We start from the raw sequence: 22,403 nt of genomic DNA, 5'->3' as shown, positions 1-22,403 counted from the left end.
TATATATATATATGTAACTGTACATAGACCAATACTTGTTTGTTAAATAAAACAAACGTTTCACCCACATTGTTTTTTTTTGTTTTGTTTTTGTACAAGATTTATTTTGTCTGGTGAGACAGAGGACTTCATGCTAATAATTTAGGACAATAAGCTCAAGCAGTAGATAACTGTATACTAATAATTGTATACTGTGCTCGCACACAAACGATTATTACAGTCTGTTACCCAGATGAATCAATTTCTGTTAATATGTGCACTATCACTGTGCACCTAAATTTAAGATCTAAATGATTACCGTTTTGTTTTTTCCAGGGTGGAAATGTACCCCTAGTTCTGAAATAGTTGTTGAACAAAAAAACCTGTTTTTCTTTATTCGTCCATATCATGACAACAAAGCACCTGAGTGAATTAGTCCACCTTATAAACAGTCATAAAACTGATGCAGGGGCAACAGCTTTACATAGCTCAGTGCAGATGATGAAGAAGCTGTCTAATGATATGAGAGCATAAAATTTTAGTCTGCATGTTTTTTGTCATTTTAGTCTCAGTCATCAGATGACTTGACAAATTTCATTTTCTTGGCATCAGATTTGTCTTCCTTGGTTTCTGATGACTTCTCAGCTGGTCGCTTCAGGTATTCGGATTTCTCATGTTTACTCTCTTTTTTAGTATCCTCTCCACTGTCCTTATCTTTTGTGTTTGTAGTCTGAGCATCAGAATTCTTTGTCCCATTTTGGTCATCTCCCTTGCTGTCAGCTGCTTCGTCATGGAAACCAAGTCCAACATGACCCTTTGGCCCAGCTAGCAGTCTATGCTCCATGCTATGTTTGTACTGCTCCTCCAGTTTATCATCCAATTTCTTCTCCAGACCGTCTGCATTAAAACAGAGAGAAATACTGATAAATACCTCATGCACTTAATTATATCCACAAAATGTAGAGGAGGGACTTCCTTAGTTGCAGAAACTTTTTTTCAGCTTTCAACCTTGAATAAGACCTAAAGACCTTGTGCAGATTTGTTCCGTGTTCAGTTTTCTGATGCTTTGTGGAGGTAACACTACCTTACATTGGTACATTACCACCATGAGAGTTAAAATATACTTCATAAAAACCATCAGGAGCTACCGCAGTTCCAAGAATATATGGTGCCTACGATTATGCAGAAACACTGATGTCACCAGCGCATAAAGATCAATCGTCACAATAACAGCAAATATGGTCACATGATTGGCTAGGCTAGGCTAGCAACACTGATGTTTCCGCATAATCGTAAGCGCACCTAGATTTAGTAAAAAGGCTATCAAAAAGCTCCCTAGTTGGAGACGCATGAATGCAAAACTTCAGTTCAATACATTAAGTATTGAAGCATTTGGCTTAACCTGGATCCTACTACAAAGTGAAGGTCCAGGATTTTGATTTATTTGATTTATTTATTTGATTGGTGTTTTACGCCGTACTCAAGAATATTTCACTTATACGACGGCGGCCAGCATTATGGTGAATGGAAACCGGGCACAGCCCGGGGGAAACCCACGACCATCCGCAGGCTGCTGGCAGTCCTTAACACTTACGGCCGGAGAGGAAAGAATTTTGTAATTTATGGTACTTAACACCCATGCAGGGCATCAACATTGGAACAACCACTTCATATTATTGTACTTTAAATATATACAAAACCTAAGCTCAATGCATAGAGTAATTTTTTAAAATACATGTACCACACCTAACATTTACCTCAGCATTGATTCTAATACACAATAATTACGGTAATTAATATGCATACAGATGAACATTAACGATGGAACATTCCCTATGAGTTATCGTGCTCAACATGTATGCAAAACATGAGGTAGATACATACAATATTACATGTATTGAAGATTTCACCCCTAACATTTACATGTATTTAAACACTGCTTTCCCAGATAATACATGCCCACACCAACGCTCAGAGTATGACATAAGCTACACCTACACAAAGTACAGGTTAATAGCTAAAAACAAGTAGAATTATATGAAGGAAACGCTATGCACTCTCTTATGCACACTATGATTTAGAGTGAATATTGAAATTTAACACTATAAATGAAGAGACCTGAAGAACAAAATCTTTCTCCATAATCATTTTATGATGTTAAATCAGGCAGATAGCAATTATGTCATGCTGGAATAACATCAATAGCAGTTGAAAATACAGCAACATAATCACAGACAATGACAACCTAAGTTAAGGGGAAGGAAGTGTATTTTAATGTGATCTCACATATCATCTAACGGGTCATATTTATTTATTTATTTATTTATTTGACTGGTGTTTAATTCGAGAGTATTTCACTTATACGATAGTCGCCACCATTATGGTGGGAGGAAACTGGGCAGAAAATGGAGAAACACACGACCATCCTCAGGTTACTGGCAGACCTTCCCACAGGCAGCCTGAGAGGAAGCCAGCACAAGGTGATCATATTTATCAGAGGTACAGTACGATGTCGTTCACATAAACTCTATTATACTATGTGACATACTGTAAACTTTTCATTAGAAGAATAATTACATACTCCAATAATAATGATAATTGCATTCTCTTACCAACAGTTGAACCATGTGGAGTGTTATCTCCGATGACAAATCTGCCCTGATGCTTTTTCTGCAAAAAAAAAGAGTTTTAAATGTAGCAGAAAGATCAGTATTGGTACAGGTTGCTTAAACATGGACATGCACCATATATTTCAAAGCTGAGCTGATTAACACTCTGACTTTTGATGTCTGCCACACTGGTTCTGCTGTAGCTTTCAGTTGGGGGGTTTCTCAAAAATACCAAGTGAAATGTGGTGATTCAGAACAGTTCTCGAGTACAGCATTTATTTATCTGATTGTTGTCAACCACCATACTTCAGAATTTTCACTTTCATAATGGCAGCCACTCGTATGAGTGGAGCAAACAGGAGTGCCAAGAAAAACAGTGATCTTCAGTTTCCCTTGTGTCACATACACCATACTGATGGAAGGCAACAGGTCTAGAGTAAACTTAAAAACCGCATATGACAGCATTGACCTCTCCTTGCCATTAAGGTCTCAAAAGCCATGGAAGCACAGGAATCTTGAAAAATTCAGTGTCTGAGAATGGATTATGGAATTAAGCCCACATCTCAGGTGACCATACAATTGACAAGCAACCACCTTAACCATGCATCCACAACCTATGTGCAGTAAAATACTGAACATTTTGAAGTATAGGTTTCAATACTGTTGGTTTGTTTGCATCTTTTACTCTAAAGAAAAAGAAAAAGATAGTTACATCATGCATTTATCTAATGTGAACATTCTGGCACAGGTATTCAAGGTTCTTACCGGTGAAAGCCATCATATAAAAGCTAATCCCCAAGCCCAACTGTTGCATTTATACATATGAGCATGCAATAATTTGAGCTGAAAAGTATAATGATGTGTTTCCTACAAATCTTCACATGCTCACCTCAAAAGCTAACTGTTCTAAAACACACAGACCAGTTGCACTGTCAAGTCTGTAGTTCCAATTACGTTGACAGTGAAAGGGACAACAAACAAAACAAAAAATTAACCACTGCAATGGAGAACCATCCTTGCCTGTAGTAATTTGGGACTGTAAACCTGTGTTCTGTTGTTCATCTCTGGACCCTCATCCTTTGCAATCATGTTTGTGGGCAAATGGTAACATTATTACTCATGCATTGCAACAGAACAATGATCAATTCAGATGACCAGATAACCACTGTGAGAAAAAAGGTACTTCCTTTTAATAGCAGTTTACCTTTCCAGCTCCCATCAATCTTAAAAACTTATTATTTCTCTCTCCATCTCCCAAGTCTGCTTTCTCCCAGCTGTTGGCTGAATGAACCTGCAAATAAGCAAACCAATATTAACAAATACTGATAAACTTGCACTTTAAAAGGTCACACATATTTTCCTTGTTCATCAGATAGGTGTTTTATACCATACTTACAAATATTTCGTTTTTATGGCGGCTGCCAGCATTATGGTGGGAGAAAACCAGACAGAGAGCGGGACAAACCCACGACCATCCTAGGTATGGCTAGGGAGGAAGCCAGCACAAGCTGGACATGAACTCACAGCGACCACATTGATGAGAGCCACTGCACTATGCTGGCACACTAACTACCTCAGCCAAAGAGGCCCCAAGAGGCTGAAATAGTTTATTTACTTCATGTGTGTTAAAGGCAGTACTGAACAGTTTTATCCATACACGATGGCGGTCAGGTTCCTGGGTGAAGAAACCCAGAGTGTGAGAAGTAAAGCTAAATCACCCCTAAACAGGTAGACTGTGAGCAAGAAACATCCTGACTTAAAGCAGCATCTGAAGACATGAGAGCTGGATTCGAACTCGAAAACTCCTTGGTTACGGGCCTTCTGGGGCCTGACGGGTGTAGTAAACCAGGGATCTAAGCTAAATAGACTACATTCAGTTCGTAGAACAATATATACCTCCATCGTAGAATAGAATACACTGAGCCCATGTTGCTGTAGTACCTTTATATATAGATTACCTCTATCTTTTCAATTGTTTTTTCCGGTCTTTTTTTCTGTTTTTGATCTTCCTCATCATCTGAAGGAAACCTTGTATGCTTTGCACCGTCTGAAGTTACAAAAGTTTTACTCATTTTAGCAAAGTGTAGAAGAATACGTTCATAAATGCTTTTCCTCAAACCGGGAAAAGAGGGACAAGAGAAAAGATCGAACGTGCAGAAAATTCGAAAAGGATTTACTATTGAAAGAGCGCGTGCCACGAAATAATCTTTCATGTTTTCCAACAAATAGATTATGTGGTGGATAAAAAGAATATTTAGGAATCCTTTGTTGTGCTGTTATTTGAAGAAATTAACGGCGTCAACATTTGTTCGGTTCTTAGTTGAATTACAAATTTACATAGACCTAGGAAGCAGCACCACGCAGGCGCAAATAGGTACATCCTTTTCCATTTCGTATTCGTCAACATGGTCAGGATGCTTTGCAGAAACTTTATATATCGTACACCATCGGCATAATCTGTCGAAAATTTGCTGACATTAAACTTATATTTTAGCCAATAAGTAGTATTTACATAGGAATCCTGCTAAATATATGAAAATTATGATTATTTATGCCTGATAATGGCATGATAATTGACGTGTAAAACGTGTAATTTGAGTGCTAATCTAATAGACGACAGGAAATATACAGGTTTCATTCGGCAGAATTTCGAAATGCGAAATCCCTCGACAGTTGTGCCTGTGATTTTTATGATACACCGTCTTTTTCGATATTTTCTGGACACTTGATAGTTATGGTAGTGACAAGATACGGAAACATACACTCGTTGTTGTTGTACTTTCATTCAACGTGATTTGTATACATAATTTAAGAGACTATCATAAGTAAACTCGTACTAGATTCGGGGGTGAGGGGGGTGATGTTAAATACATAAAATGTCCATATGGTGGAGGGTAGCTCTATGGGGCTATGGTTATGTTCATTCAGTTAAATTAAACTTTGAAATTTTCAATTTCGAATATTTACCTGCCGCAATGTTTAATCATTGAACTGTCACATAACATATCCGATGCATCCAAAATATGGATTGTATCCCGGCAGAAATAACGGATAACAAGACCACTGCGCAGACATCGCCGCAAGCCTTGATTGAAACCTTTAGAGTTGTCTTTACCCGCTTGACTCACTGTGCAAATTGTTCTTTCTATTCTAAACCCATGATGACTGATGAAACCACCTAAAATTGTTGTTTAAGACTGATTGCGTGGTCCAGTCTTGTTATGTGATTGCCGTATCTTTTGGTGTGTGGTTCCAAGATTTTGGTACATTTAACTCACCATGACGAGCAAGAGGGAAATATTTCTCTGGATTTCAACAACATTTCAACTTGGGAATGGATTTATACGTACAGGAGTGGTAATAAAGACCATGTTCTCTTCAGTCCACGCCAGACATTATAATGTAGTGCTGTTTTAGAGTGGATTTAAAGGACTGATGGGATTCTTCAGTTTATTGATTAAATGTTGAGTCAGGTGAATATCAGAAATTGTTGAAAATAGACCTCAACAGATAATTTAAGTGAATTAGGTTTATGTAGAAACTAGCCCTGAATGTTTTTTTTTTTTCTTTATTATTAATATTTTGACTGGCACTCGTATAGTCTTGGTCAATTGCCATTCAATCCATTTTCATTCAGAAAGTTACTAACCTCCGCGGCCTGTCCAGTTATTCATTTACAGTGCTTAGCATCCTACATATTCACATGTACCCAGAGAATTGCTGAGTTAAAGCAATGGCAGTAATGAAGACTGTTTTGATGTATTTGTTAGTCACTGGGCCTTCAATAATACTAATATTGAAAATATATATCTTTTTTTTTTTTCTTTCTGATCTTGAGGTTTTTGTGAATTTCCTGCTTTCCAAAGCTCTCTGGCTATGTAAATTTGTCTTCTGCAGGAAAAATTGCTGGCACAGTCCGTTCTTTCCAGACGGTAGATGATTTTTTGAAAGTTTTATACTCTCCCCCAACATTGAAAAAAAAAAAGAAAGAGAATTATTCTGGCTGTAAAACAACAGTTAAAATTGGTGTGCTGAACCCAGCTTATTTTCTGTTCTCCCAGGATGCATCATGTTCCTTTTTGCTCTAAATTGCAGGTCAACGTCCCAAAGACGAGGCGCACTTTCTGTGCCAGTAAAAAGTGCAAAAAGCATACCTTGCACAAGGTATCCCAGTACAAAAAGGGCCGAGATTCTCTCTATGTCCAAGGTAATTGTATAAATATAGTATAAAACACCAGTTTTCTGGTACAAATTTGGTACGTATGAAACATGCTATTAAAATGCTTAACTTTTTGTTACAGTTCATTCCCAGCCTGATTTTGTTTATATTCTTAAACCTCCTCTGTACTCAGGGTCTTTGTGACTGATATGCCATTTAGGTGATCTTGCATGGAGTTTGTTGGAGATAGCTTGTCTTTTACGAATAACGGATACTCAGTGTGCTGCGGAAATCTGGATATATATATACATTAAGTTCAATCTGTCAGTTAAATCTGCCAAAGAGAAGGTGGTTTCAGGCGCCAGTGAATATATAGCCTTAACATCTTTTTGTAGCATTTTAATTCTTCAACCTTTTCACATGTTTGAAAAGTATTTATTCAGGTAGATTCTGATTGCATTATTCAGTGTTGACTGATAAAATTATACTTTTTTTGAAGCCCTGAAACTAGCCAACCCTATCCATGTAGTCTTGTCTCCAAAATCAGATTAAAAATGTGCATAAATAGAGGCAGGAGCATACTTATTTTTTGTTAACAGTTCAGAGTAATTTTTGTGACTGTTTTTTAAAGTATGCGACATCAGAGTAGAGATAATTAGCAGCTCTGGCAATTGTGTCAGATACTGTCAGTCCCTCTACCACAATTACTTGCTTCCCAGAACATTTTGTGGCCATGGTAAATGCCAGCACGTATGGAAAGACTGCATATTTTCTGTGCTTTCCCAGGTGACATTGAGAAATGCACTTGAACACAAATATGAGGTCCAGGTCTCTTGTCATGTCTGAGCAACGTCCTTGTCTTTTAAAGCCTATTTTGGTTTATGATTGTACAGATTTTGGAAATCACATTTCTGCAAATGTGATATTTATTTGTCATACAGAACTGTGTGAAAAATGTAAACCAACTGGTTGTTAGTAAAATATACCGTCCTTAAGAATAGTTATTGATCCTCAAGGTTTATGACAGGAGTGTCGTATTTGTTACCATGTAGTACTTCACATTTGTTACCATATAGTAGTTCTCATTTGTTACCATATGGTAAATCCCATTTGTTAGCATGTATTAGTTCCTATTTGTTAGCATGTAATAGTTCCCATGTGTTACTATGTAGTTCTTCTCATTTGTTATCATAATATTCTTCAGTTATATGACATGATTGTTCATCATAGGGTTAGCCAGCTGCCCTGGGGACTGGCCCATATATCACAGCTGATAGAGCGTCTACTTCAGGAGGCAGTAGATCCAGGGTCAATCTTGGGTTGGGTCACACCTAAAACCGTAAAAGAGGAAATTGTAACTTTCTCTCTTGGTATTCAACATGAAGGGGATAGTGCTACGACTGGTTGACCCATATCAGTATAATGGCTCAGGCGGGGCGCCTTGCTTGCCTTTAGGAAGTTGTCTCAGTGAAGCAGCACTACAAGATAAGAGTGGTGGAAATCCCTCCTGCAACAAGGAGGCACATTACATGCAGTTCAAGGACTCATTCATCGTCATATGACTGAAAAATTGTTGAGTATGACGTTGAACCCCAAGCTCTCGCACTCAAAGTGGACCGTAAAAATAGAAAACTGGTGTTATTTGGACAACTGTTATGGCCACCTTTAATATGGGAGAGATAGGAGATGAAATTTGGACACCCTGCTTTAACAAATGGCGTCACAAAATTGATGTTTGGACACCCTCTTTCACATTTCTGGCTAACCCCTTACTGTCCATCTCGTCTTCTACAGGTAAACGACGTTACGATCGTAAGCAAAGTGGTTATGGTGGACAGACAAAACCCATTTTCCACAAAAAGGTTTGTACCATGCATTTCAGGTGTGTTTTTACTGAATATTTATGGCAGTGGCATTGCTTGGAAAGGCGTTTATTCCAGAACCCTTTAAATGTATTTATCAAGTCCAGCTCATGCTGGCTTCCTCTCCGGCCTTAAGTGGGAAGGTCTGCCAGCAGCCTGTGGATGGTCGTGGGTTTCCCCCGGGCTCTGCCCGGTTTCCACCCACCATAATGCAGGCCGCCGTCGTATGAGTGAAATATTCTTGAGTACGGCGTAAAACACTAATCAAATAAATAAATTTAAATGTATTTATATTTTAATGCTGTAGTATTTATGTTGACATCTGTGCGTGTTGTATTTGCTGGGCCATCCAGCTGTAGGCCTTCTGAACAACTTGTTCACCACATTTAAATATTGCAAGAATGATCTTATCGTATTGGCCATAATAAGGTATTTGGATTTTGTAAGTAAAAATAACAGAATTGATGTAACTTTCATAAGCCCTTCTGAGTTTTTTTTGTTTTTTTTTGTTTGTTTTCTAACAGGCCAAAACCACAAAGAAGATTGTTTTAAAGATGGAGTGCTCTCAATGCAAATACAGAAAGCAGTTAGCCATCAAACGCTGCAAGCACTTTGAACTGGGTGGTGACAAGAAGAGAAAGGTTTGTTCACTGCACTGTGTTATTTGTATGTCATAGAGATGGAGTTAGTCCTGTTGACTCTGGCTGTTGGCAGTCCCTTTCTTTTTCCCTCAACCTGGCTCTAGACAGCCACCCTTTTACTAGCACACATGAATTTGTGCTAGTCAGGCAAGAAACAGGCCCTTTCTGCACACCTTAGTCTTTTTATAGGCAGCACCTTCCAGCAAACCTGCCTTGATTTAGACTGCCCCTACCTGCACATTTGAGACTTTTAATAGGCAGCCCTTTGTTGCTCACCTGAGGGTTGCTATAGACAGCCCCATTCTGCACACCTGAGCCTTGCTATAGACAGCCTCTTCCTGCACACCTGAGCCTTGCTAAAGACAGCCCCTCAGTTGGCCCAGTGCCGTGAGGACTGTCTTTGTCAGCAGAGGTAGTGCTAAGGAAGAAGAGCAAACTCACTCCACTGGTCTGAGGCAGAGTAGAACCTCTTTCTTAATGTTCAGTTACTCTGCCTTTCTGTGGATGATACAGTGCCATCCTTCATGGTAACAACCACACTTGCTGTTGGTTCTTATGAATCTTAACCTTGCCCAGGTACAAAGATGAACTTGTGACTATATGTCCTTGGTCTTTCATTTGCGTATAGCAGACCTCTTTCAGCTAGATATGCTACTGTGCAGCTTGATTTGGACCTATTTCATTTGTAATGCTACTCATTATTTCTAAGGGCCTGCACGGCAGTGTGGATAACATGTAAGCACAGTACAGTGACTCTGTTCACATCTCACCAATGCGATCCCTACAAGTGCAGCTCATGCTGGCTTCCTCTCCAGTCGTTTTGTGTGGAAGGTTTGCCAGCAACCAACAGATGGTTGTGGGTTTCCTTCAAGCTCTGCCGGGGGCCTCTGTGGCTCCCGTGACTCAGTCGGTTAGCGCGCTAGCGCAGCGTAATGACCCAGGAGCCTCTCACCAATGCGGTCACTGTGAGCTCGAGTCCAGCTCATGCTGGCTTCTTCTCTGGCCGCATGTGGGAAGGTCTTCCAGCAACCTGCAGATGGTCATGGGTTTCCCCCGGTTTCTGCACACCATAATGCTGGGCTCCGTCGTATAAGTGAAATATTCAATGAAATAAGTAAATAAATCCAAGCTCTGCCGGGTTTCCTCCCACCATGATAGAAGTAAAATATTTTTCAGTACGACATAAACTGCCAATGAACTAAGTAATCTGTAATGTCCACTGTTATTTGCTGACCATACATTATTCTACTATGACTGCTATCAGCTACTACTTGATGATTTAGTGTTAATCCATAAGCCTTCGTTAGAACTTCAAATATTCCAGGTTTTCCAAATTTTGAAGGTACATTTTTTTCCATAACAGGAGACTATGGTAGAAAATTGTTGTTAATTGTTAATTTCAAGTGTTTCATTTTTCAAAGTGTATCAGTGTTTTTCTGATACAGGTTGTAATGCAACCTGAGATTGCTACATACAGGATCTTACTGCACACCTGAGCCTTGCTGTAGGCAGCCACTTCCTGCACACCTGAGCCTTGCTCTAGACAGCCCCTCAGTTGGCCCAGTGCCGTGAGGACTGTCTTTGTCAGCAGAGGTTGTGCGAGGGAAGAAGAGCAAACTCACTCCACTGGTCTGAGGCAGAGTAGAACCTCTTTCTTAATGTTCAGTTACTCTGCCTTTCTGTGGATGATACAGGATTTCAGTTACGTTCAGATATGTTTAATTATGTTATGTTTTAGTGTAATTGAATACTTATGAACACTTTTGGTAAAGGGATATGTGTTTTGTCTTTCAGGGCCAGATGATCATGTTCTAAAGTGGAATCAACCTGCGCTCTATCGATTTAATTGTCAATTTGTCAAAGAGAATAAATATCAGTCTCTTAAAAAATGGCGGCTTTGATTGTGTTTTTCATGAAATTAGGATTATTTAAAAGTGTAATGATGTGGGAAGTGTTATATACCATCATTGAGCCCTCATTGGTTCATGTCACTGTAGATATGTTGACTTGCTTAATTACCTAATTTGGGTGTTCAGTACTGTGAGGTTATACGAAGGAAACAGGCCTGGTAGGCGCGGTATCCGTACAGTGTGACTAGGTAGGATGTGTTGTCTGGTGCCTTCAGCATGTTGCTTTAGGGACAGCAGCACTTCGGCAGCATGGGCTCACCTGCCACATGAGTCACTATACATACGAACACCTAAAGACTCCCTTGTCCTCATATGACCGAAGTACAAGGTAAAACCCAAAGCATGCATACATACAAAGTTTGTAATTACCTTGCCAGCTGTGTATTATTCTAAGAGAAATATTTAATGTAATATCTGTGACAGATGCACAGGGATTTTTAAGTGCTTACAGTGCGTTTTGAATGGAATTTCAGTGAAATGATTGAATCAGACTCACTTTTTTAAAGCAAAGGAATCCATTCACCAATTTTCAGGATCCCTTCTACCACTGTCAACTGACGTCATCATTTTAAGTGACACTAGACCACTGCCCAAGTCTAATCACGAAAAGCGATTTTTCATAAATCAAGATGAACCATCATTACGGAGCGAGAAGTATAGATATATTTGCCCTTTCGTATCTTTAAATGAAAAAGGAAAAAAAGTGCTTTGATCACAAGGTGAATTTGGACTTGGGGAAACTCATTCATTTGAACCCACTTTTCAAAGGCAAACAGGTCCGGGGGAAATTTTACATGGAGTATTGATCCACAGGGTAACGTTGTTTGTGAGAAAAGTTAGACCCTTTGCAGAATAGGGAGCTGTGCAGAAGGTATTATAAGAGTAGTCTCCCCTGACGCGGAAGCAGGCATAGAAAGTAATCTTGCCGATTTCGGTTGCGAAGTTGGCCATACGCCTCCAGCAAATACAGGATCTCAAGTCTTTAATGATTTGGCCCTCTTATTACGCAACAGTAACATTCTGCAAATAAGCAAAACGAAAAGGTTTGATGGAAAAGAAAAGATACGCTGGTGGCTATATTTGGTGTCATTTTCTCCTCAAAGGCAGATACATTTGCTTTTATCTCCGAACAGCCGCTGTCTTTTGAGGATAGAGATTCACAGTGCAGTTGATAACGTCTGTCCGCCGAGTTTCAAAGCTGCGCCGTATTATGAGATTGTGACGTGGCACCTACCCGCTGATCCTTTCATTAAAAGGCCACTTCAGGGTCTAATGCATCTAGGGTTAACACGCATGGCCTGTACATATTTTGTTGCCATAGGTTTATTCTGACAAATCCGGACTATGTCTCAAGTCACTGCGTTAATCCTACCCAAGTTAATTTCTCCAGAGGGACTTTGCTCCAGAGTTTGGCTCCAGACATGGATGACCGTGTCCTACCGCCGGATATAAAATCAGCACGGTAGCAGTAATTTCCATTATTCATGCACCAGTGCGCATGTTAACAACTGTTCTCTCTCCCGAAACTTAGGGGAGCGGCATGTGGCCGAGTGGTTACGGCACTTGCATTTTAGTCGCTCGGACATATGACGTGCCGTGTGTGTTCAAATCTAGTCACCACTTCTGGGTCCTTGGTGACAATAAGCTGTCTGCGAACTTGGCGTGCCCGTATGCGCTGTCAAATGGGCGCTGAAGACCACGTGCCGTTGTGTGTGGGAAATTTCATCACTAACTGGCCAGAGGTCTGTGGTTTTCCGCTAGACATTCCGGTTTCCTCCATGCACCCATTAAACTGTGTAAAATTGAGAATTTCCGTGAGTACAATAATCAAATAAGTAAATAAATAAATTATAGGGTTTTTTCTAAATCAGAAAAGTGCGCTAAGCTATATGGTGGTGTTATTTACGGTATAATTTACAAAAAGAATGTTTCAAACACGAAGCTTTGCGAATTTCAAAGAGTGTCTTGAGAATTGTGCTGTCTGGGCTGATTTCAGCTACCAGTGCGTACACCCACGGCCGGTATACAGGGATGCATCATTTGCTATCTTTATTAGTTTGTTCCTCTTATTACACAACATTTTATATTCTGGAAATTATGAAAATATAAAATGGACCGAGAGAGAAAAATGGTGACGGTAGTTTACTTGGTGCCATTGCCTCATCAAAAGCAGGCGTGGAACAGCCATGGTTCTTGTAGATAGGCAGTGGTGTTGATAACATGGTCCGTCGAATTTCCAAACTGTCTATTAATATGTTTTATAGGCGACGTAGACCATGGGCCAAGACCCAAAATCTCACATACTGGCACCGCCCAGAGTGGCCAAATCTCCTTGCTATTTTTAAGTTGGTATATGTCTTTACTTCATGTTTTGACATGATAGCCCTCGTGGATGGGTAATTTTGTATGAGTTGTGCCCCCCATTAATAAACCTGTTGTTCAGTGTGCTAACTCGTATATTGCCAGCATTCATACAACAGCAGCACTATTTGAACCCCAAATCAACTCAGGAACAGCGTGTTTACCTGTAGGAATACTTCCTTAACAAATTCAAGCTAATCTGCTCAAACATAATGGCAGATTTGTTTACGGAAAATGACATTTTAACATCTCTGGGTTGGGAGGGGGGTGAGCTACAGGGGCGAGAACTGCATTAACAGTTTTCTTTCCAGAAAACGACAGAAGACAAAGTTTATGTTCCGTAACATTTTAGGGAATTCTGTCTTTGTGTTAACAATTATAGTGTTGTTATGTGGTGATTGTTGATTATTTTGTAAGACACTACAACAATTAACTGTTGACTCCAGGTCTAAATATCCAAACGGTAAACTCCAAGTGGCACACAGTAGTTGTCTTTCCATGACCCCAAACACCAAAGGAAACTGCAAGGCTTCTAATTCTTTCAGAGAGACATTTACACTCTCATTTATCTATCAGTGGGTGCCATGGATGTTTAATCAACATTCTTGCTACTTCAGTACTTCATTTGATGTCTTAGTTGCATGGTGGCTTTAATTAACCATGTAAGTTCAAAGTGATTTGTTCGTTGGATGGTCAAGCTGCCTGGATAAAGGAGATTTCTCTTCTTATCCGAAAATCAAAGTAAAGTGATTCATCCAACCGACTCTGAAACATGATTGTTTGTGGACGTTTTGACCTAGATATTAAATCTGTCAAGCGTAGCACTTTTTAAAAGGAGAGCGTTCCTTATAAGAAGAGATTTTCATTATACGTCTTTATTGACTCCTACAATCTGTTTCTGTTCCTCTCCTGCACTACTTCTGGAGGAATAAATGAATGATTATAGATTAACACTACTAGTTCTGGAGGAATACTCCTGTTTGTGTACAATCTAGACCTTCTAATGTACGACTGCAGGATCGAGGTCTGTCCGTTGTGCAGGGCAAAGATTTTCTGGCCAAGTTTTTAGATTGCTGTTCAAAGTATGCTACCGTCTGCACCAAGCTTAGCAAACTGGACGGAGGCTCGTCTGTTTTCATTCGTTATAGAACAGTTGCATCTGCATGACAATCCTGGAAACATTTTTTGTCTGCTTTACTGCTGGGAGAGATTACGCGTACAATTTCATCTCTGAAGTGCGAATATCTTGAGATGTGTCAAACAAGGTTTTGGGTGGAACGCTCCGGAAGTAGTTGGTGTATCCCTCGAAAATCTAAAAGTGATAGTTACAGGTTAATCACAAGCACCTTAATTTGGATAGAACAGTCAAGTCTTTGTCATGGTGAAAATGCTAATGAACTGGCTGTTATGTTACCTGTGAAATTTGTCCGTGATCAAGTCCAGTTGCCGTCGGTCGCAGTAGAATGCTGTACGTACCTAACCTTCTAGCGATATCAAGCATTCAGAATCATCATCAAAACAATGAATGATGCCTGGTTGCTCCGTTTGCCTAGTAGTGTCTTCATTAACGAATGATATATCCATTAAGAAATAATTTGCTTTAGGGTCTATTCAGTTAACGCATTTATGGCTCTACACAAGTATACCTGTGCATTTTAAAGTGGTAGTTTAGCAGACTGCATTTATCAAGTGGCAAAAACCTTGTTTCACGTCACTGTTCACAACATGGTATCACACACTCATGTGTCCAGTGTCTTAAAAGCAATTTACTACGTTGTAAAAATTTGAAAAAAGAAATGTATTTCGTCTGAAATACACTTCATAATAAACTTTTTTTCCTCTTGTTTTTTGTCTAACTTCAAAGTAGATATATACACCCGGCAAAGAGTAATACGGAATAATTTAGTCCATAATGTTAGTGTTTGGCGGAACTTTCAATTGCCAGTCTTCTTCCAAATATCTGATCGGACATTGTAGTTTTCAGACTTGAAAGTCACAGATAAGGAAATGACACGAACGTTTATTTACGCGAGCTAATCTACCTTAGCTCACCTTAATAATGGGTGTAAATAAAAGAGGTACACCTCGAGGCATATGTACTGTTGATAAACTGTTATCAACCCGGGTGAAAACCTTGCAAATCTTACAGGTAAATGTACAAGTCAACTGAACATTCACCTAATAGCGTGGACCGATAAATGACCTGATATGGTAAGGCGGGGATTCGGCCTTAGTGCAAGGAACTGTGTACCTCAAGTAGCGAAACTGACTATAGCTGTGAGTGACAGCTGTTGACATACCCGTAAGGGTGCTTCATTTTCAATTCTGTTTAATCTTTTTTCTGTTATGTGGCAAGCATGCGGCTTATAAACTCCAAACATGCACTGAAGCGATGTATAGGTCATGAAATTGAAAAAAAAATATAGCCGGCTCTACTCACAATGAAATACCTTATTGTTTTTTTTTTTTGCATAAGACACTGTAGAGAGTGAAAATCATCAAAATGTATTTTCTGAAAAATTCTTGAGCACGCAGTTATGCACCACATATATAACAAATGTAACTTTCCACCTTATACTTCCAGTACGCATAGTATGTTAATGCTAATGATAGCTAGGATATCACGTGCTCTCAACCAGGATTCACGTATGATTTTGCTATAGTTGCCACGCGTTACGTAACCATATTTTACCACAGCTTATCCCTTCTAATTCACAATAACACACTCACACAGTAGAATGTTGCAAAGGAAAAATAAGAGGCAAAGAAATTGGAACTCTTCCGCGATATGCAAACTGTTCTCGCAGGGACTTCGTTAGTCCACTGTTCTGTGGACGATGCCTGACAGACCATAGCAGAAATACAGACTTTCAACTTGCTAAAATATAACAAAACTGATCACATTATAAAGTTTATGTCTTACATATGAAGACAAACGTTAACCAATAGGAAACTTTGACAGCGCGTAGATATACACACATTAAGGTTTCAATAAAAATATTTTTCTGGTTAACGTTGATCTTCATACTGTAAATTAAAAAGCTGAACACAAAAACTGACATTGTTGATTAAGAGTGCATTATTGGAGGGGTATTACTATTAACCATCTCTTTCATGGCATTATAACTTTTATGAATGATTCTACCAACTTTTGTACTTCTGATTTGGAAATTTGTGTTGGGGTTTTGGAATTTGCACGTTCTTATCTTACCGTTCTGGCACTGATTATCTGCCTTACCGTACCAGGTCCTTTTCTTTGCTTCATAAACAATCCAAACCACCCTTTCAAGTTGGTCTTATTATATTATTAACTGAGAGCCCACGACAAATTGACATTTCTCTTGCTTTTTGTAATTTGCGCAAGGCCTTGTAAGGTGATTTTTCATTTCATCAAAATGTATGGCAAAGCTACTATTGCAGAAAGGCTATCATATCTTAATTTATTTCTACTGAACCTATAAACATGTTAGTGCCAACTAGGTTTGGCCAGCTCAGGTGGTACCAATATCATGTCTGGCCCATGGACGAACGTGACACCATTACGCGGATCGTTATACTATAGAACAAGCCATTCCAGAGTCTATGCGACCAAGCTTAACACACAAGGCCTGTATCTATATTTCAAAATTTCTGTTGCCAGAGGTTTATTCTGACAAAATCAGCGCCATATCGCTATACAGCCACTGTATTATATCACATTTCCCTCGATCCTGCCCGTGTTAAATATCCCCGAAGGTGTTGAGTTGATGGAACAGTTCACGTAGCGCCAGAGCGATATGGATCGAACAGCCGGATAAAGAATAAGCTGAATAATTCCATTATTCATAACGGTATACATGTGTATGGACCATTAAACAGTCTCCTGAAACTGTCGCATGTATCCCTTAGTGGCAGTAAGCGACATACCAGCGCTCCTGTATGCGGTCGCACGTTCTTTCCAATAAAAGTATTGTGTCATATTTGAACAGTCTATCTTGTGCTGAATTAACACAAGTTCTTGTCTGTATTTCATTATTTTGTAACACAAACATATGTACTTCACATTTATTTAACACATGTTTGTGTTGGGGTAACACATTTCTGTGTTAAATGAAACAACACATGTTGTTGTGTTAAATTTCTTCTTTTTGTGTGCATTATTGCGTGCTATTTCGTGAGATCCTTTGCCTTCTGCCGATATGGCAAGCTTATATAGAGAGCTCGTTCAACCGGTGACAATGGGTTCATCGCTTGTGGGAAATGTCCTCAGTGGCACTTGTCAAAGTCCGTTGATTTCTCCACCCATGAAACACAGCGTCAGCGTCTCGTATTAATATATTCTAGAATGTCGTAACCCCTAGCTGGTTGTCCCAACCAGCTAGACTACCACATAGTGCTGGTCGCTGCATAGCTCAAAACAAAATAGGGATTCAGGTTACTAAACAGATTACAGATTAAGAAGCCTAAACGAAAGAGGAATATATAAGTTACTATATAGCCCCATGTCAAATATGAATTCTGGTGACTATAGCAATATACCATACATTCAGGTCACTATAGCCCTAAACCACATGGGAATTCTGGTTACTACAGCCCTAAACCAAACAGAAACTCGGGTGCTCATGTGGCTTCCGAAGGCTATTTAAGACAAACACTAATTAGTGCCAGGTAGGGGTTTATTTGACATAAAAGCTACGTCAATGTAACCACATGCAAAACGTTGAGCATGGTATAAACAGCAAGAATCACCAATTTAAAACAAGATTATTTGCTGGAAAGGTGATTTAAATCTGCATTGTATGGCCTCTGAATCTACTTTAATTGACAAATATCCTACAGAACTGTAAACTGGTGAAAAATGTAGTCTGATCTCTTCATCCATTATCACCAACTTAAGAACAGCTTATATGCTGTAAATGTCATTTAAGACCAGGCCAAAGGTCAATTTACTTATCTCACTACAGTGGAAAGGCCCTGTTGGAGTAGGTCTATTGTTATGTGCTAATGTGCGAGGACTCGTCAGACTAAACATGCACCGAATGATTTATTTTATTTGATTGGTGCTTAACGCTGTACTCAATAATATTTCACTTATACGTTGGCGGCGCACCGTATAAATAATATTATCAAGAATTTTTAATTCCTTGTTAAGTTTTACCCCTAAATTTGAAGATGTTCTCTTCAAGCAAGAATCTTGAAGATCATGTCGCCAGCGTTTGGCCGAAAGGCTATCAATATGCAAGACGTTAAACCACTGGACGCAGTCAGTTTTTCCAGGATTCACAATCAAGATTTTCCACAGAACGGGGAAAGACTCAATAATGATCAAACCGTACACCGTCAACCACTCCTGACTCCACTGTTATTCAGTATCTCAGCTCGGAGATAGACAAGTGGAGTGCACTGCGCTGGCTCTGAGTTCTATATCCTCACGGAGTAACTGAATTCAGTTGTGTCATTTATAAAATAATGCTTACGGGAACTGAAGCAATATTGTGAATCAAGCAAATGAAGAAAAATTAGGTAAAGAAAATTCCCCTTGTCACCGCTTCGTCATAACAATAGACAGCATGCCTAAATAATTATATTACGAAAGAACATAAATTAAATGAGATAGGGAATACCATTTCGACTAGACATTGTAGAGATGGGGCAAGGGAAACTTCATGCATATACCTGTGTCCACGGATACATGTGAGACTTAGGTGTTTCTAATAGGACCGTGTCCTTGACATTACCAGCCAGTGGGGCACCATTCTATGCGTAGATTCGTTTGCTACGGAATGGGCACCATTGCGATTTGTCTAAGTTAATGGTGAAAGCCACTTAAGGCCACAAAGAAAGAGGTATACTTAAAGGAAAAGAACCTTACACCATAAGGGCACTGACGCACAATCGTATGGAAAGTGATGTATGTGAACCAACACATGGATAGGGTTGTATAGCGACATGGAAAATGACTTAGCACAAAAAAGTGATGTACAAGCACAAGGGAAATGACGTACCACCACTGGGAAAATTACACAAAAGGAAAGTAATGTGTAACCATAAAGGAGTGAGACACTTCAACTGGAGCTACGTGCAACAGCGCAACAGCGCAAAACACACAAGGAACGTTACGTTCGGTACCACAAGGAAACCACATATGAGAAAAATGACTTACTACAAACAACGTGAGGTACGACCACAAGAAAAGCAACGCGCACAACCACAGGGAAAGTAACGCACACAAGCACAAAGTAAATAAAACACGTACAACCACAAAGTAAGTATAACACGTACAACCACAAGGAAAGTAACGCGCACAACCACGAGGAAAGTAAAGCTCACAACCACAAGGAAAGTAAAGCGCACAATCACAAGGATAGCAACAACGCGTACAACCACAAGGGAAGTAACGCACACAACCACGAGCAAAGTAACGCACACAACCAAAAGGAAAGTATAACGCGTACAACCATAAGGAAAGTAACGCGCACAACCACGAGGAAAGTAAAGCACACAACCAAAAGGAAAGTATAACGCGTACAACCACGAGCAAAGTAACGCACACAACCACGAGCAAAGTAACGCACACAACCACAAAGTAAATATAACACGTACAATCACAAAGTAAGTATAACACGTACAACCACAAGGAAAGTAACGCGCACAACCACGAGGAAAGTAACGCACACAACCACAGGGAAAGTATAACGCGTACAACAAGGAAAGTAACGCACACAACCACGAGGAAAGTAACGCACACAACCACAAAGTAAGTATAATGCGCACAACCACTAGGAAAGTAGCGTTCACAACCACGAGGAAAGTGACTTACAGCCATTGGGAATCACGCAAAGCCCATTATTTTATATACATGGATGTTCCTAAGTTGGTCCTCTTTTTTCGTTCAGGAGTTACAACGCAGTTAGTGAACCTAACGCAGTTGAATGGTTCGAACGCGATCGTAATAATTAATTGCTTAATACCCTAGCGTGTTTTTGCGAGGTAACTATTGAAGTGCGTGGGATGTGAGAAAATACTTAAAATTTACAGCGCCTGTTTGGATGAGATGGGTATACTTAATACTTGAACACACCCACTTCTATCTTTTTTATATATGTACATACAACATATGTGTATAGTCTCATTTTGTACTTCACAATATGGATGTGTCGACATTAAGAACTACTTCGATAATAAGAGTACAATGCGTTGATGAAATAGCTTGTCATGTCATAAATCACACAGACACGACCTTACATTAATCTTGAATCCTGGTATATTATTCATTGAACAAACATTTCACAGCAAATTAGAAAAAGTATTTTGGGGCGTAATTGTTATGTCATTGTATATAGTGACTCGCCTTTAGTTTAGGATACCTTTTCAATGTAAGTGCAGCTGCATTTGGAAGAACGTCCTGGATTGTCAGCTGTGCATAATCACTCACTTATATTTATCGGCGGAAAGACCGTAGTCATTAAACTGTTATCCAAGCACCTGGCCTTGCCTGACAAACACAGGTATAGGCTCTATCTTAATCTATATAGGTCTTCCCACGCAAGCTATCTGTATGTACTATACGACAGACTACAGACAACACAGAGCACAATAACAACTTCAAGGATACAAACCCATGGCAAACTGGCAATGATTAATGCCATAGTACACAGAAATATATAGTTCATTAGCGCTCAGTAATCATTTTTTTTTTTGTTTTTTCTTTTTTTTTCGCTTTCAAAATTCAACATAAATCCAGGCTACAATATATTCGAATAAATTTCACAATTTATATATATAGGCTTAAATATATAGCTCCATGAGGCGCGGTTAATTGGTTCAGCCAGCTGTGGCCTTATATACCGGGTGGGCTGCTTTCTGGATACACCGATGCAAGGGTATGACGTGAGTAAGGCCTTATGGGGTTTAATAGGTCCCTATATACAGTAAATTGCGATCGATCGGCGCGTGCGTTCGTGACTCCGTAGGTACAATATACAAAACAAATATCCAACGCTGGTATAACTTACAGTTCGCGTGTGTACATGGATATGTGTAGCGTGACACCAACGTGCACTTACGTCTATATGTGCCTAAATGTTTTCTCATTCCTAACAATAGCTACCTGATTTGTGCCGATCTGCACGCCTGTACCATATAGGCATATATAACTTATAGCTTTCACACACCAGGTGTGTAATGTAAAATTTCAGGCGACCTGTGTGATAGGACACATATGTTTATTTCCACAGCGGTATAACCCTGCAGATCGCGTTGTCAACCCGCCTTCATCAAATGAAACATATACCAGAAACAGCCATTTCTGGTCGTACCTTTGAAAGCTATGTGTATGAGTCTGTCTAGCTGAGGAATTTGACAAAGCGAATGAAGAGTTTATATGATGCAGTGCTATAGTTTTTTTTTTTTTTTTTTGAATTTTTACACAGTACTCAAGAATATTTAGCTTATACGGCGCCGGCCAACCTTATGGTAGGAAGAAACTGGGCAGAGCACACGGAAATACCACCACCAAGCGCCCGTTGCTGGAAGACCTTCCCGTGCAGCTGTATTCTGGGAAAGAATGCCGTATTATCAAACTACAATTGCTAAGACATTCTGTGAACCCAACAGCTAAATGTACCAATTTCCATCTACAGACAAAACGACAACACATTGCACTGGTGTGGAATCTTGTAATTGAGAAGAATCGTTTAAAAAATTCCTGGATTCGAATTTATGTATGTATGCTTGGGGTTCAACGTCGCCCTTAACAATTTTTTCTGTCATATGACGACGAAGAGGCATTAAGTGTGCATATATTGTATCTTTTTGTGGCACTGCCTGTTTATGTCACCATAGAGCTGCCACCACTACAGCATCATGCCAAAGACACCAATATGAGGATTATTGACACCATA

The 22,403-nt window shown here is 39.5% G+C and overlaps 2 protein-coding genes across 3 annotated transcripts; one reads left to right on the top strand and one right to left on the bottom strand.

The window, feature by feature from the left end:
- Positions 1-72: 72 nt before the first annotated feature.
- LOC135461410 (small acidic protein-like) lies at positions 73-4,702 on the bottom strand. Its single transcript, XM_064738492.1, has 4 exons — positions 4,547-4,702; positions 3,793-3,879; positions 2,592-2,649; positions 73-876 (listed from the first exon to the last, which is right to left on the bottom strand). Exons 1-4 carry the CDS (start codon positions 4,658-4,660, stop codon positions 548-550), a joined length of 588 nt encoding a protein of 195 aa, XP_064594562.1. The 5' UTR covers positions 4,661-4,702; the 3' UTR covers positions 73-547.
- A 275-nt stretch (positions 4,703-4,977) lies between these two features.
- LOC135474756 (uncharacterized) lies at positions 4,978-11,139 on the top strand. 2 transcript variants are annotated; one of them, XM_064754354.1, is made up of 5 exons: positions 4,978-4,996; positions 6,684-6,795; positions 8,542-8,609; positions 9,134-9,250; positions 11,045-11,139. In XM_064754354.1, the coding sequence occupies exons 1-5, from the start codon at positions 4,994-4,996 to the stop codon at positions 11,063-11,065; spliced, it is 321 nt and encodes a 106-aa protein (XP_064610424.1). In that variant the 5' UTR covers positions 4,978-4,993; the 3' UTR covers positions 11,066-11,139. The 2 variants fall into 2 exon arrangements, with proteins under 2 accessions (XP_064610424.1, XP_064610416.1); XM_064754346.1 differs by lacking the exon at positions 4,978-4,996 and adding an exon at positions 6,035-6,061.
- Positions 11,140-22,403: the final 11,264 nt, after the last annotated feature.

This window comes from Liolophura sinensis, chromosome 1 (genome assembly GCF_032854445.1).
Source record: "Liolophura sinensis isolate JHLJ2023 chromosome 1, CUHK_Ljap_v2, whole genome shotgun sequence".
NCBI lineage: Eukaryota > Metazoa > Mollusca > Polyplacophora > Chitonida > Chitonidae > Liolophura > Liolophura sinensis.
The sequence above is the reverse complement of the archived record's forward strand: the minus strand, read 5'-3'. Positions and strand labels throughout refer to the sequence as shown.

Excerpts from the sequence above, each read along its gene's own strand:
- LOC135461410 (XM_064738492.1), bottom strand. The coding sequence starts at position 4,660 with ATGAGTAAAACTTTTGTAACTTCAGACGGTGCAAAGCATACAAGGTTT. Across the intron at positions 3,880-4,546 it reads AAACAATTGAAAAGATAGAG|GTTCATTCAGCCAACAGCTG; the intron begins GTAATCTATATA and ends GCTTATTTGCAG. Across the intron at positions 2,650-3,792 it reads GATTGATGGGAGCTGGAAAG|AAAAAGCATCAGGGCAGATT; the intron begins GTAAACTGCTAT and ends TTTTTTTTGCAG.
- LOC135474756 (XM_064754346.1), top strand. Across the intron at positions 6,796-8,541 it reads AGATTCTCTCTATGTCCAAG|GTAAACGACGTTACGATCGT; the intron begins GTAATTGTATAA and ends CGTCTTCTACAG. Across the intron at positions 8,610-9,133 it reads AACCCATTTTCCACAAAAAG|GCCAAAACCACAAAGAAGAT; the intron begins GTTTGTACCATG and ends GTTTTCTAACAG.